At 42.5% G+C, this 15285-nt stretch overlaps 1 protein-coding gene across 1 annotated transcript in view; it reads right to left on the bottom strand.

Moving 5' to 3' along the window:
- The window catches only part of fbxl17 (F-box and leucine-rich repeat protein 17), a 273887-nt gene extending 259654 nt beyond the window's left edge, over positions 1 to 14233 (bottom strand). Inside the window, exons 1-6 of the mRNA XM_084055102.1 lie at positions 14078 to 14233; positions 10797 to 11302; positions 9406 to 9777; positions 9074 to 9196; positions 7467 to 7724; positions 6159 to 6290 (exon numbers count right to left, since the gene is read on the bottom strand). Coding sequence (XP_083911228.1) covers positions 6159 to 6290; positions 7467 to 7724; positions 9074 to 9196; positions 9406 to 9777; positions 10797 to 11282 — 1371 coding nt within the window. The 5' untranslated portion in view covers positions 11283 to 11302; positions 14078 to 14233. The remainder of the gene's footprint in view (positions 1 to 6158; positions 6291 to 7466; positions 7725 to 9073; positions 9197 to 9405; positions 9778 to 10796; positions 11303 to 14077) is intronic.
- Positions 14234 to 15285: the final 1052 nt, after the last annotated feature.

Here is a 15285-nt window from a genome sequence, read left to right as displayed (position 1 = left end):
AGAATAGTTTCCTAAATCTGGAGACAATTCATATGTAAACTATACAGATTATTACTGTGCACATGTACTATATAAGATATTAGACTTCGTGTTTGAGCATAAATATGCATTTTGAGAACCCAAAACCATTCCTCCCTCACACCTTCAGCTTCTGGAAACACTGGATATCGTGTAGGAATTTCCAATCGTAATATTGTTAAATGATGTAAGTTGAATTTAATATTTGTATTACAAGTACACGGTGCAACTATTTAAAAACGTTACAATTGATTTTTTTTTTTTAAACATTAAAAAGCCAGAGGCTTGTTTCCACTGTGGTCCATTTAAGATGATGGGAGAGATGGAGATCCGTGGACAAAAAAAGTTGTGAAAGCAGGGAAGGAGAAAAAAAGAACTGTGATTGTACATGCATAGTGGTAATTAGAACTAAATTGAGGGCACATGGTAATCTTTGTTAGGTCATCTCCAATTCCTCTTACATTCCCACGCTAATGGTTAATTAAAACTGTAAATAATCACGGGTCCTATGTATGTGCGTGCGAGAGTGTGTGTGTGTGTGTGTGTGTGTGTGTGTGTGTGTGTGTGTGTGTGTGTGTGTGTGTGTGTGTGTGTGTGTGTGTGTGTGTGTGTGTGTGTGTGTGTGTGTGTGTGTGTGTGTGTGTGTGTGTGTGTGTGTGTGTGTGTGTGTTCAGAACCCAGAAGAAGAGACACAATCTTCCTATCACAGTCCAGGAAAAATTAAGTGGACGTGCTTTGATTTCAACAAGAAAGGAGAATATGAAATATTTGAGGGAGGAAAAAACTGCTTCTCCGGCAGAAATATTTCATGTGTTTAATTGAAAGGAACCTTTGGAGTTTGGAAACAGAATTGCCCACATGGAATGATGTGTGACATGTGGTTAGTGGATACTATCCTTCTAGTATTTTGTCAAGTCCATGAACTTGACAGAACTATGCAGCTAAACTTCCACAACTGTCTGCCCCCCCTTCCCCCCCTACGGCAAATTGAATGAGAGAGGCGAGAGAGAAAAGGAATTTGGTATTCTCCGAGTCTTTTCTTCAGAGGAGGTGGGAGAGAACAGAATATGAATGGGGGAGGGAAAAAAAGGTGATGAAAACATGGCTTGAAAGGCAGCTGGCGCAATATCTCCAACTCTGGCATAAATACTGAATGAATGGCAATAAAGAACGGAGGGTAGATGTGTCAAGAGGACTGGGGCACTAAGTCACTCTAGAAACACCCCACACACACACACTAACACTCAACCACAGTCTTAGCCCACGGTTATCCATATCCCACAGGATGAGCTGGCACCGGGCTGATGTGCAATAAAAGTGAATGCGTCACTTTTTGAAATGTAAACAAAAAAACAAAGACAATCTCAGCAGCAATGAGTGCAACGCCTATCTATTCTAATAGTAACTGTGTAATGGTCTTCATAACGGTCCCCTTGTTACAAACATTAACACGATTTTGTTTTGTTTCTTCAATAACATGAATAACATGAACGAGGCTGTCTAAGTTACCTGCATTTTTCACAAGCAAGAATTTGTGGGAAATAATATTCATAATACTATGTAGTTGTATAATAATAAACAACATGTGTCTAATATAACATATATACTGGGATACACCAAACAAAATTACAAAAAGAGAAAAAGGACAATTGTCCTTGTGTGCAGAACTGTAAAAGACAGGAGACAAAACACAGCCTCAGCCCTGCTATGCACCTTTCTCTCGATCCTGAAGCCAAAAATATAATTCTTATTTCTTAGCTATAAACATGAAAAATATCAAGTGTTTCAGTAGTAGAAGTAGTAGTAGTAGTAGTAGTAGTAGTGGTAGCAGCACTTGTATTCTATAAAGCCTCAACTAGCTCAATTTATTAAACTATGCAAAGGAATTCTCTTTCTCCCTCACTGTTAACCAGCTCCAGAGCTAGATAAGTCTACAGACAGAAGAAAGGCTTTCTAGCATGAAGCCTGGGCCCCTTCCAGACAGACAGACAAGAGAGAGAGAGAGAGAGAGAGAGGTGGAGAGATAGAAAGAAAAAGAGAGAGTGAGATGGAGGTGGAGAGATAGAAAAAGAGAGAAAGAGAGAGGCCACACAGAAAACATCCGCTGGCTTTTAAATTATTCCATTAAAAGCAGGGAGGAGTAGAATGAAGAGAAAGGGAAGGAAGAACAGAGAGAGAACAGAGGGTCTTCCTCATCAGTCACTGGCTGGCAGAGAAGGGGTGAGGCAGAAAGGCCTACATACATTAACCAGGATGTATAAGGCCTGATTTATAATGAGTTGCATGCTGTTGTCACACACCTAAAATAGCTAAATGTTCAAGCTCACAATGCGTCGCAACACGTTGGGAAAGGAGTGGAGGGCTGCTGTCCACATATATTTGGAACTCACTAGGTAGGCCACAATTACATTTATTTTCCCTGGCCTACTCTGGTGGCAGGAAATCAAAGCTTTTAATTTGGACTATCTCATTTAGAAACCATAATTAAACGCACCAACCTGCTAATCTACAAACAGTTTGTTTTGTGTTGTATTTTTAATAGTTGGAAGAGAGAAAGTTTTATGTTGTAAGCTGTCATAGACAATAAATGGCATTGTCGGGGGATGACTGGGAAGTATTTCTGGGCCATCTTCATTTCTGGCAAACTTAATGACAATTTCAGGCCAAGCAACAAACATGGCTAGAAATAACAATTCCCCCCAAAATACTCATTTCCCTATTGCTTAATAAAAGGACGCAACAACAACAAAAAAGAACACACAACTCTGCAGCTCTTCAATATCTGCAACTGTAAAATTACTGTCTGAAATTGATATTGCTGCGTTGAAATGATATCAGCAGCAGAATTAATCTCTCACCTCGTGGTAATCGCTAATTTCATATACTATTAAGTTGATGAATGGGGTTTTAACAGACTGAGTTATTGTTAACAACTGTAAGTGCACTAATTCATCAAGACCATAATACCTCATGGAAGCGGGGAGAGAAATATTTGAAAAGAAAAGAGGACAAATGCATTAGGGCCACATAAGGCACAGGATCATTATGAGAGCTGGCAATGTGACATGGGAAAGATCGCTCCAGAGGCCTATATATGTTCACCCTCTGCACCACCATCCTGAGAGACTGATAAATGACAGATAAAGTATGTAAGTATGCGGTGGAGGTCTGGTGGGAAAATGCTCTTCTCAGCATGGGAATCAACAAGCGGTGCCCTAAATAAAATGCAGCACACTCGCAGCTTTTGTGAATGTAGAAACAGTGACATCTAGTGGTTACATGTGATAATTATTAAAGGGTAATTGGAAGCGAGAAGACAATTTTGCAGCGAAAAGAGGATGGAAGGCTTACAACAAAACCTGGCCACCACATACACCGTACACCCACACTCGCACACTTTATGCACGTTTTTTTTATGCATGTTTATTATTTATTATTATCATCTATTTTTAATCTTACTGTATCTTTATTGTTGTCGTACAGCTGAGGAGGCTCTAAGAACAAGAATTCATGTAACAATAAAAACCTCAAACCTCTAGTACTGTGCCATACAGATTCTCGGGTACATTTTTACCAACACCTAATTTATACTTTGCCACATAACCACATCGCTCGCCGAAAAGACCACAAATGAGTTATTTTCGCAGAGCAACGCGGTCGTATACTGGATGTCTTTCCAGCATTTCTGCTTATTACAGCCAAGCTCACTCTTTCCACGTATGCCTGCCGATTCCCTTCCCTACCGATTCCCAGTTAATAAACATTTATTCTGGCTGAAAATGCTGCCAGTGTGTCGCTGCTTCTGTAGAGCAGAGAGGCTTGTGAGAGGCCCTACATACAGGTAGGCTGTATCAATATGGAAGCTCTGACAGGCCTTTCTCAGAACAACCCTCAACAAGGCAGCATGGAAGGCTGCAGCGCTTGAAGCTTTGTGCTGTCAGGCCATGGAATTCCTGACACAACACATTTACAGACACCACAACGAGGAACACATGAGGCACTGGAGGGCTCTGCCTGCCAATTCTGTGTGTGTGTGTGTGTGTGTGTGTGTGTGTGTGTGTGTGTGTGTGTGTGTGTTTCCAAGTTTACAAGGAATGTCCCAGCAGTTCCAGTTTCCATTCATCCTTGTCAGTTCATACACATCATGTGAAGAAGCGATGAGTGCCGTGTCAACCTCCTTCTGAACACACAGTCACCCATGACACGCGCACGCACGCACGCACACACACACACACACACACACACACACACACACACACACACACACACACACACACACACACACACACACACACACACACACACACACACACACACACACACACACACACACACACACACACACACACACACACACACACACACACACCGCATTGAGGGGAAACTCAATTCTGCAAAAGTTCACAGTTCACCCTCTCGTTATTTGTCTTAATTACAAATAGCTGTTGGAGAAACATGATCTGGGCAATTGGCTAGTATAGTATAGTATAGAGTTTACTAGGAGAAAAGGAAAATCTGTGTAGTTGCTGCAAGGTACAGAATGCCCCTATTATACACATTATTATTATCATTCCATCCAAATAAAATCCCACAATATTTTTTTTTAAATAACAGATGTACAAGCTCAGAAGATGAGTATAAAATAGGGCGCAAGTGGTTAAGTTGTGAACAAGTTTCACTTGACCAAGCAAAATCAGGAAATCCTCATAAGGGCTGTCAACAATGAGAAATTGCACTAGCATGCATCTAAAACTCAGAGCTTTGCAGGAGCAAATCTTCCACTGCCAGTCTTGACTTATTATTCTATACTTATTAAGAAGGTCTTCAATAATTATATATTATTAATACATCACTGAAACAGGAGCTTTTCCTGATGACTTCAAAACTGCTTTAGTTAAACATCTACTGAGGAAGAATAATTTAAGATTGTGGATGTCTAAAGCAATTCCAAACCTCCCCTTTCTAAGCAAACTCCTTCCCAAATGAGAACAAATCTTCTAGAGACCTTTCAGTCAGGTGTCCCCTAGGGTAGGTACCCTCACAAAAACATGCCGTAATCCTGGTCTCTATACTGCCTCCCCCTGGTCAGCCAGGGCGCCTGATGGAGGGGAAAGGAATTGGTTGGAATAACGTGTTCCTTCTACGTCCAACCGGGGAAACTCCCCCCTGTCAGGTGATAAGAAGCGGCTTGCTAGCTCCTCATGCATTGAAGGAGGCATGAGCTTCTGGGCTCTCCCTAGACTGGCAGAGGGAGAGTAGCGCCCAGGATTACATAGGCAATTGGCACTGGCAATTGCAATTCGCCAACCCCACCTACTATGGGCAGGGTACTGATGACGCGGAGGAGAGGACACGCTCCCAGCACCCACAACGTCCCCGGCGGGAATCGAACCCAGGACCTTCTAGCTGTGAGGCGACCGATGAAAACAGAATTCTTTCATCTCCGAAAAATTGCCAGAGTATAACCATTCCTAACTCAGCAAGATGCTAAAAAAACAAATTCATTCTTTTATCTCAAGTAGTTTGGATTACTGCACTTTTTCCTAAAAAAGAACACTTAAGAAAGAACTCTTCTGCTAGTCTGCTAACAAAAACAAAAAAGGGAGAACAAATCACACCTGTCTTAGCTAGACTACACTGTCTCCCAGAATCGATTCTAAAGCCTTTCTACTTGTTTATAAAGCTCTCAACAGGTTAGGGCCAGCCTATATCACAGACTCCCTGACATATTCTATTCCTTCACGAGCCCTTACATCCTCTACTGCAAGCTTGCATGCTGGATATGCATAACCCTATCCAGACGCAGCTTTCTTCAAGTATTCTCCCATATTCTGCCTCTTTAAGGTATTAAAATAAATCATGCTGTGCATGCATGCACAAACACAAAGTGAAACAGCCTTTTTTCGTCTACTCACTAGAAAATGAAATATTTTTTAAGCCTATGCAATGTTCATTCACATGAAGAGTTTCACACTCATCCAAATCTTTCACACACATATTGGTTTTCACAATGTGCCAGCCAATGTGCCAGTAGCCTTGCCTCTATTCCTTCCATAGACAGACCGTTAAGGCGGCGGAGGGTGGGGGAGAAGAGAAGAGAAGAGAGAGGAGAGGATGAGACCGGTTAAAGTAACACTGACCAGTTTGTTCTCTTGCATGTAGACTCTTTGCAGTTTGGGGCATCCTTTGGCCAGGGCCACCATTCCCTCATCTGTGATGCTGTAGCACTGGCCCAGGTGGATGTCTTTCAGCTCGCTGCAGTGCTCTCCCAGCTGAAAAGGAGACAGACATGTAAAGTAGTGAATATAATATGGGGAGATGTTGGTAGCGAGTTCATACTGAATACAATTCTACAAATCTCCCCCTTGAGACCTGATACAGATTATTACCACCAAGTTCTATGAAAATACTGTATGCCTATCCATTGCCAATTTTGGGCTTGAACTTCATTGTGACCATGAATTTTGACCTTTTTGACACAGAAACTTCAGGGTCAAAAAGGTCAAAATTCATGGTACCATGTATTTGGGGCAGCCACTGACCATTCATAAAAATCTGGCCAACCATTCAGGAGTTATTTTGCTAATAGACAGACACGACAGACAAAAAGCCCCCCAGTACAACAGAGTTATGTTTGCAGTCTTTGCACCATGTATTACTACTCCATACCCACATTTCCATCCACTGTCCATCTGGGCATTGGGCCCATGACAACAGATGCCTCATCCCATAGAACCACGGAATTGCTGTCCATCCGAGCTATGGCACCGGGATCGCGAGCGTGACTATGATTTGGCAAAAATCGACTTCCTCACTCTGTGCATATGCCAACGGTCAATGCGCATGCACAAGTTCAGATCAATTGGTCAACCCACTAAGGAGAACAAATGATGATGACAGATGGACTGACAGAGTCTTGTTTATTTTCTAGTAGGATGTCTTCATCATCCAGACTGAACTCTCACTCCAACTAGTGACAGTCTGTACTGCAAACACAAAGGACTCTTCCTCACTCGGACGATAATGACAGTTTGACATTCTTGGTGTTCATTAATAAACATCAACATGAATGCACTGGAAGGTCTGGTCAACACCCAGTGGGAGGATGGAGACGTATATTCTGTGTAGAATGTAGAGTTGAGAGATCTGCCTGTCATTGTCTTTCCATATAAAAACAAAATCTAAAAATCTAAAATGTAGTACCGTAGTTATGTACAGGCTACAGGAAAATGTCACAGGAAATTATCAACCAACAAATCCCATGCAACAGAGATAAGAGCCTTCTGGTGGTCATCTTCAGATAAACCGCATCAACTCACACTTTGAGTCCCTCAATTTGGGGGTTCATCAAAGAAAGGAGTTGGGGAAATGCAATAATAAAATAAAAAAAACACTCAGATCATGTAGACACAAGGACAATGTCTTTACATTGACTCTCAAACACATACTTTTTTAAGTGCTCCATCTGTGAGTTTGTCCTGGTTGCCCACATGCACCTTCACCAGCTGGGGGCAGTGTGTAGCAAGGGCTGACAGGGACTGGTCTCCAAGCTGCTTGCAGCGGTAAGCGGTGTACTTCTGCAGGCCTGGGCAGTGGGAGGCCAGGGCACACACGCCTTGGTCCTGCACCCCACGGCAGTCGGAGATGTTGATCTCCGTCACGTTCTGCCTCCGACATGCTATCTTCACTAGGAGATCATCCTTTACCTAACATTGCAGGGAAGCAAAAAGGACGGACGTAGGTCAGTAAAATACTCAGTGTTAATTTAATTCTGAGAATGAACAAATGTAAACAAATCAAATGGAAACCTTGTATACTCCTGGAGTTACAAATTGATTAATCAAATATGCATTCCATACATTTTATGTCATAGATACCCTGGATTCGAACACGGTTCTCCCGCATGAGAGACCAAATTTCTAGCCCAAAGTAATCGCCACTTGGCTTGCGGAGATTTTGCGCTTTAGGCAGTACTACTTGTTAATCAGTAGGTATCCTCCCGACAACAGGGTCTAAATTTCTCAGTGGAAGAGTAGGGAGACCACCTTTAACCATTGCAAATGTGCCTAGTTATATTATAATAACATACTTCACCACACAGTCTGGTTAAAAATAAATGTATTCATACATTTTTCCCACTGAGGATTTTACCGTGTAGGTCAGTAAAAGAAATAAAAGACAGACATAGTCAAGTAAATAGGACATAATGATCAAATTCGCCTGGACTAGAACATGTACAGTAGAATGCAATAGAATAGAACAGCATATATGGGAGGGTGAACTTGGGACAGAGTTGAGTGAGGTGGGCTGACGCGCTGACTAGGATCAACTCCTCTTGTGCCTGTGCTCGTATGTGCCTTATTCAATTTAAAGTGGTTCATAGGATTCATTACACTAGGGCTAAGGTCAGTAGATTATTTCCAGAGGAAAATTGTATCAGGTGCCTTCAATCCCCTGCAGACCATACACACTCTTTTTATTCCTGCCCAAAGCTTGCTTCTTTTTGATTTTTTTTGACACACTCACTACGGTTCTTGGATTCTCTGTGACTCCCTGTCCTCTAATTGCCATCTTTGGTGTGGGCAGATTTAACAGATTCCAGGCCAGACTTCTTTGTTTTTCTTTTTTCTTTTTTTATTTGCATGAGTTCACTTATTTATTCTACCCTTGCTGCCCCCCCCCTCCCCCGAACACGGGCCAATTGTGATCGTGTAGACGCTAGACGAAGCACTATGATGGGAATGTTCTGAAATTCTTTTGAAAAATGTTTGAATACTTTTTTTGGGTTTGTTTTGGTCATTTTGACATTTTATTGCAACCCGTAAAAATGGGTCTGTAGCCCAAATATTTGTCCTGATCCAGTGTTTGGAAATCACTGGAATAGAATACCAAACCCCAGAATTTGTACAAATGAATACATATGGAATGTCCTTGTAGCTTGTCCCTTTATACTAAACATCAGGTAAATGTGAGGCAAAAAAACACTCAACGCTCCGCTTGTCAAATTAGTAAGACTAGACACCAGTTTTTCTTTAAGATGTTACTGTTGACTTACTTGCTGTAGGCCACTGAGGTCAATTTGCTTCCAGAACTGGAAGTCTAAGCAGAGGTCCCTCCAGTACTTGCAGACCAGCGAGGCACAGAGACAGCGCTCCTTCACCGTCAGGTGTGAGAGCACCTGGGGTAGGCGACAGAGGACGTAACAAACATAAAAACAATGTCAAACTCTATGCGTAAACTCGCCGGAAACTGTGCCTCATTTTTGCTAAATGAGTCACAACAAAGCCTGTACTTCCTGTTTTTGTTTGGATTTGAACTTTTAATCAACTTACAAACACATGGACACACAGCAGAAACAATGCCCAAAGTGAACTGAGAATCTCTGACCTTGAGAAGGATGGAGGAAGGGAGGTGGTTGATGCTCAATGTATCCGCAGCATCGGGACACCTCCCCTGGCCGTCATCGTGGTTATGCAGGCAGCATGGGGACGAGTCGGAACTCTGGGATGAGTCACCGTGGGGACCCAGGCCGCAGCAGCCGTCGGCAGGTGAGGTGGAGGAAGAAGAGGAGGAGGAAGGAATAGGACAGAGGGGGAGGTGGCAGTGGCCAGTCTCAGCATTAGAGGAGGCATCTCCTCCCCCTCCTCCTCCTACTCCAAGTCCTCGGTTCTCCAGCCCTCCCTCAGGGGCGGGGAAGGCACAGCGTGGCTGCTTGCAGGGGGTGCACCTCTGCACCTCTGAACACTTCCTCTTACACACCTGCATCCAGGAAACAGAGGGCAAAACACAGATCGTTGACGTGGAATGAGATACTTACTCAGACCCATTATTTCAATGCAAGCTGTCGCTCCCAGCACAATGCTTTGTGAAGGCTATTAGTCCTGCAGTAGGTATGCGTTTGTTGTAACTTCACATCAGCGTGTCATTTTTCAATACAAGTGTAGCCATACAACAAAACTGGAATGGTATATGAACTATTTAGCAGAGATTTTCAATGAGTGAACGGTCAAAAGTCAAATGCTTAACCTTTATTACATAAAGGTGACAACTTCACCAGTGACAATTTATAATGGGTCTTCACTAATGCTCATGAGAATGTGGTACCATTTTTGTCTACTAACTCTGTGTCTCGGAGGAGGGCTGTGGACAGTTCAGAAACCCGACTACCAGTGACATAATCAATGGGGAATCCAAGCTAATAGAAACTGCAGGCTTTCTATTCCTGGAAAGTTAGCATTCTATAATAGAAGCCATTGTTCTCGCATAAATAAAAATCGAAATTAAAAAAAGAAAAACGGTGACGATGATGTCTACCAGTGACGATGATGTCACTGGTAGGCGGGTTTTTGAGACACAGACAGAGTAGAAAAAAAGTGTCACCATTTTATCAGGAGCATTAGTGAGGTTAGTGTTCAATTGAATGAATTAGTACTGAATTTGGAGAGGTTGTTTAACACGTTTTGTTTCTAGAGCCTGGAGTAGAAGACAAGACCAGCTTTTCAAGTAGGTTTATGTTGGGTCTCCAGTCAAGATGTGAATTAACAGGCCCACTTACAAGGGTGTTGTATTTTAGGTTGTATTATTAATTTGCCCTGTATGTTGTTGGATGTTTTAGTTGGTTATTTGTTTGATCTTTGTGAATCAGCATGTCGGTTCATTGTTTGTTAAATGAAATGTAAAAGTGTCCTGTAAGTCCATATGGGCTAGGCTTCCTTGGAAGCATGACACTTTAATAAAGAAAATCAATCAATCAGTGACAGTAACTCATCTTCACCCACCATCTCAGCGTAGTCCGTAGTGCAGCCAGGCACAGCAATGGGCAGGGGCAGGGACACACCGGCGCTTCTGAAGAGAGATGGTGGTGGCAGTAGCTTGGCAGGTACAGAAGACAACAAGTTCCTCCCCTGGCCCTCCCAGAGAGCTAGCTCCCGTGGCGACAGAAGGAACTTGGCACAATCCTCAGGAGATGTGAGCGCTGCGTATCGCCCGGCGAGCCTCGAGGCGGCCACCGCACCAATGCCGACTCCCGCCACACCCGGAACGCCGATGCCAGCGGCGCTGTTGCTGTGACAATGTCCGCTGCCGTTGACGCCGGCCTCCAACTGGTCGCTGTCCTCGTCGAGGCCGCCGCTGTTGCCGTGGACGATGAAGCACAGCATGCACGGCCCCCGCAGGAAGCAGTTCCTCTTCTTCTTCTTCCTGTGATGCAACTTGCGCGTCCTCTTCTTCAGGCGGTAACCATTTTTCGAGAGAAGATGGCCCATATAGATGACTCAATGATACTCTGGAAGAGCAGGGAAAATAATGCAGTGAGAAATAATACAGGACTGCTGCTGCATGATTAGAACTAAAATTATAATCCTCATTATTTTGTTGAATATTGTAATCACAATTATTTTACTTATATTTACTAACTCAATGAACTTTTTTTTTTTGCAAGACCTGGCCGAAATGGCAGCATTTACGATTATTATTTATGATTATTAAAATATTGCGGGGATGACTATTGGTGCTTTCACAAAATATTTACACAATGCCTTTGCCTATAATAACTAAGTGGGTAAAGAGGCAAATAATAAAACCGCTAGAACAGTCAAGTAAGATGACCTCACTTTATTGAAACGCAGTCTTCAAAACCAGAAAAGGTTCAAAAGTTCAAATCCCAGACAATATCTAATTTCATATCACTAAATTGATATAATATCAATTGTTGCCCAGCCCTAGCCTGTAATTTGAGCTTTAAAATTAGATATGGGAAATGAAAACATGCAGGCAGAAGGAGCAGAGAACATGAACATTACAGTAGATTAACAATATGAACATTAATCAATCACAATTATTGAAGATGATTTTTGCTGGGAAAAGATTAGATGCCATGATATTCTTTGTTGCTCATTGTGTTATCAGTTCTATATATGTGGCCAAAGAGTAGGCTACGCAACGCCCTCTGTGATTTTATTGTGCCTGATGGATGGGAAGATGCAATCCATATACAATGTTGTAATTAACTCTGTAATGGTAATGATTGATGATGACCACCAAATATGATGTTTGAATCAATTGCTGGGTGTAATTACATAATCTAGAAACCTAAAATCTTGATTTTCAATTACTTTATTGGCTATTATGTTGGTATCCACAGGAGAGCAAACTGGGACAGCGAAATAGAGAAAGAAAAAATATGTTGATAACTTAAGAGATCATCTTTCACAGTGTCCTTTTGATTGCTTGATTTAATATTGTATTAACAGTTTGCAAACAGTAGGGCAAGACAAGTACAGTTACGCAAGCAATGCCACATTGTTTACATTGTGGTCCTATGTATTCAATTCATAATCAAGACATACATACAGGCATACTTTGTTCAAACCAAGCAAAACGGTGCATTTCCTATGAGTCTGAAATGTGGAAATGCAATTACACCTTAACAATCACCATTAAGTAAGAGATTACAATGTATTCCATTGCTAATACTGTTGGGATGCACTTAAACTGCCCTCAAAAGTGCTGCTATTAAACTTCCTGTGTCATTAGGCTGTGGCCATCAAAGTAGATCACAACAAATGCCACTGGTTCTTAGCACCCTGTATGTATATCAGGTGTTTATACCATTCAACCTCTTTTTCACTGTAGACCAGTGTGGTGGAGTTGAGCATTACAATTAGTTTGACTCGGTTCCACAGACAAATAGCCACAGAAAATAGCCGATCTACAAGCTCACAACGCATTGCATTGCAAGGCGTTGTGAGCTTGTAGATCGGCTATTTTCACAATGTTTGCCTCTTTCTTTGCCAGACCCAGGGGGTCGGCCTACATGAGGCTTTGTCGGTCGGTCGGTCGGTCTGTCCCTCTTTTCCTCTGCACACACGTCATGCAAAGCCATCCAGATCTCAACCACTGGCAGTACCAGGTCTCCTGGTTCCCTTGTTCTTATATTATTTGACAATTTGGCCAATGTTTGTGACCAGTTTTTATAGTATAGTCTGTTGTTACTTTTGATGCAGTAATGGTCGTTTTTCATTTCTTTTTTTTAGGTATTAAAAAGGTCTTAAAAGTCATCGCCCCCCCAAACACACACACAAAATCATGTAAGGACCCCCATGGGGGTCCCGACCCACAGGTTGAGATCCACTGCTGTAGACAAGCCATAGCTCCAAACACACACGCCCCCTGCCAACCAAGCAGCAGTCATAACGTTTTGACTTAGTGCACAATGCACATAAATATGTTATTGTTAATGTTTACTATATTAGTGGCTGACGTCCAGCAGTATTAATGGCAACACCACAGCTGAGCTAACTATAGTGTCATCAAACCCTCGCACTGCTGTTGCTGCCAAATGAAAAACACAAACCTTTCAAAACAGTGTTTTTGAAAGATTGTTTGCCCACGCAGAGAGACACTGTGTCCCCCCCTTCAATGACATAAAAACTATTTAGCACAGGGGTCTTCAACAGGGGGTCCAGGACCCCTTAGCTGGTCAGGGTTACTACAGGGGGGCCACCAAATGTTTGTGTGATAGGAACTTTTTTTTTTTTACATTAATCACTTGAACCCTAGAATAGCAAATCTACAAGCTCACTACTGTGAAAAACAGGTTTGGTGTAAGGGGGAAAAAGAGTAGATCAAGTACAAGTTGTCTAAGTAGTGAGGGTTTAAGTGGTTAACTGTCTGAAAATAGACATTAACACGAATCCAACACTGATGATAGTGCTGTCAAACAAGTCTATGAAACTATTTATGAAATCTATGACATGGTTTAATCTGCAACATAATGTTATAATATGTAGTGGGGGGTCCCTGCTTCATCTCTCTCTCAGATAAGGGGTCCTTGACCTGAAAAACGTTGAAGACCCCTGATGTAGCATGTGCTCCGCGACACAGAGCAAAAACAGTCCGTTTAAACAGCCTCTCAACATAGGAACCAGAACACACTTCTAATGTTAGCCTAATACTGTTCCATTATGGCTAGCCTGCCCTGTGTGTGCTCCATGAGATGCTAGCTGTATGAGATATGATATTATGATGTTATGTTATTATGTTCTCTTCTTCTTCTCACCAGTTCATGCGCTGCTCCCTCCTCTGAACGGCGCTCATAATAATCCAGGCGACACGGCCAGCTTTGACACGGTTCTCAGGCAGATAAAAGCGAAAGCAAACGAATAAAGTGCAGCTGAACTACCGTTACTCTGTGTTCTTATGTTCTCCAAACAGTGGAAGAAGATCTGGAAGGAGAAGAAGGAAACACTTCCGCACCCAGTTGTACAGGAGAGGAAGCTGAGGAGCAGTGCTCGGCCGTGATTGGTGGAACTGCTTGTCAGTTAATATAGCACGAGCCGTGGCCTGGGGGTGATCTGATCTGAAGTCGGTTTTCTATTAGCTCTTCACACTACTCGGTGACTGGACTTTAAATGGCCAGCCTGATCTCTGGTCTGTCTATAGCAGTGGTTTTCAACCTTTTTCGTGTCAAGGACCCCCAAATTGACACATATTAGCCCAGGGACCCCCATTTGAAAAGATATGCCAGGGACTCAACCATTTTCATTTCTTGGGGGTCCCAAATCTACACTGTATCATCATCCTTAGTGTTCATTTAACTCTGAGAGTGTACAAATGGAACCAAATGGACCCGGTAGGGTCCATTTGGTTCCATTTGTACACTCTCAGAGTTACAGACACATAAAGGTCAATTTGGTCCCTAACTATTAATTTGGCTGGGGACCCCGGCCTTGGGACCCCCTCAAGGACCACTAGTAGTGGTCCCCGGACCACTGGTTGAGAACCACTGGTCTATACTTGATCACACGACGGTCGTCTGTCACGACCGTCATGGCGAAGCTTCAACCTGGCGTTTGCATTTTCTCTCTTTTTGGCCCGTACATCAGTATAAAGGTTCACATTTCAAACATAACGTGCTTACCCTATGGCCACGGATGTTAAAATTCTGTACGGGTCCTCAGAAGTACCTGTATCTTCTGTATTATTGAATAAAAGCATTTTAATCCGGTCAGTGGCCATTTTCTCAGTTTTTTTGCCATAGCTCTCAACTACGTGACCCTATCGGCTGGGGGGTGTATTGCACCCTAATACAATATAAGTCTATGAGAAAATGGCCACCAATCGGATTTAAATGCTTTTTATTGAACAATACGGAAGATATGGGTACTTCTGAGGGCCCGTACAAAATTCTAACATCCGTGTTCCTGGAATACGTACTTTATATTTGAAATCTGAACGTTTATGTAGATGTACGGGCCAAGAATGGAG

The sequence above is a fragment of the Gymnoscopelus microlampas genome (assembly GCF_963454915.1).
Source record: "Gymnoscopelus microlampas genome assembly, chromosome: 4".
Taxonomy (NCBI): domain Eukaryota; kingdom Metazoa; phylum Chordata; class Actinopteri; order Myctophiformes; family Myctophidae; genus Gymnoscopelus; species Gymnoscopelus microlampas.
The sequence above is the reverse complement of the archived record's forward strand: the minus strand, read 5'-3'. Positions and strand labels throughout refer to the sequence as shown.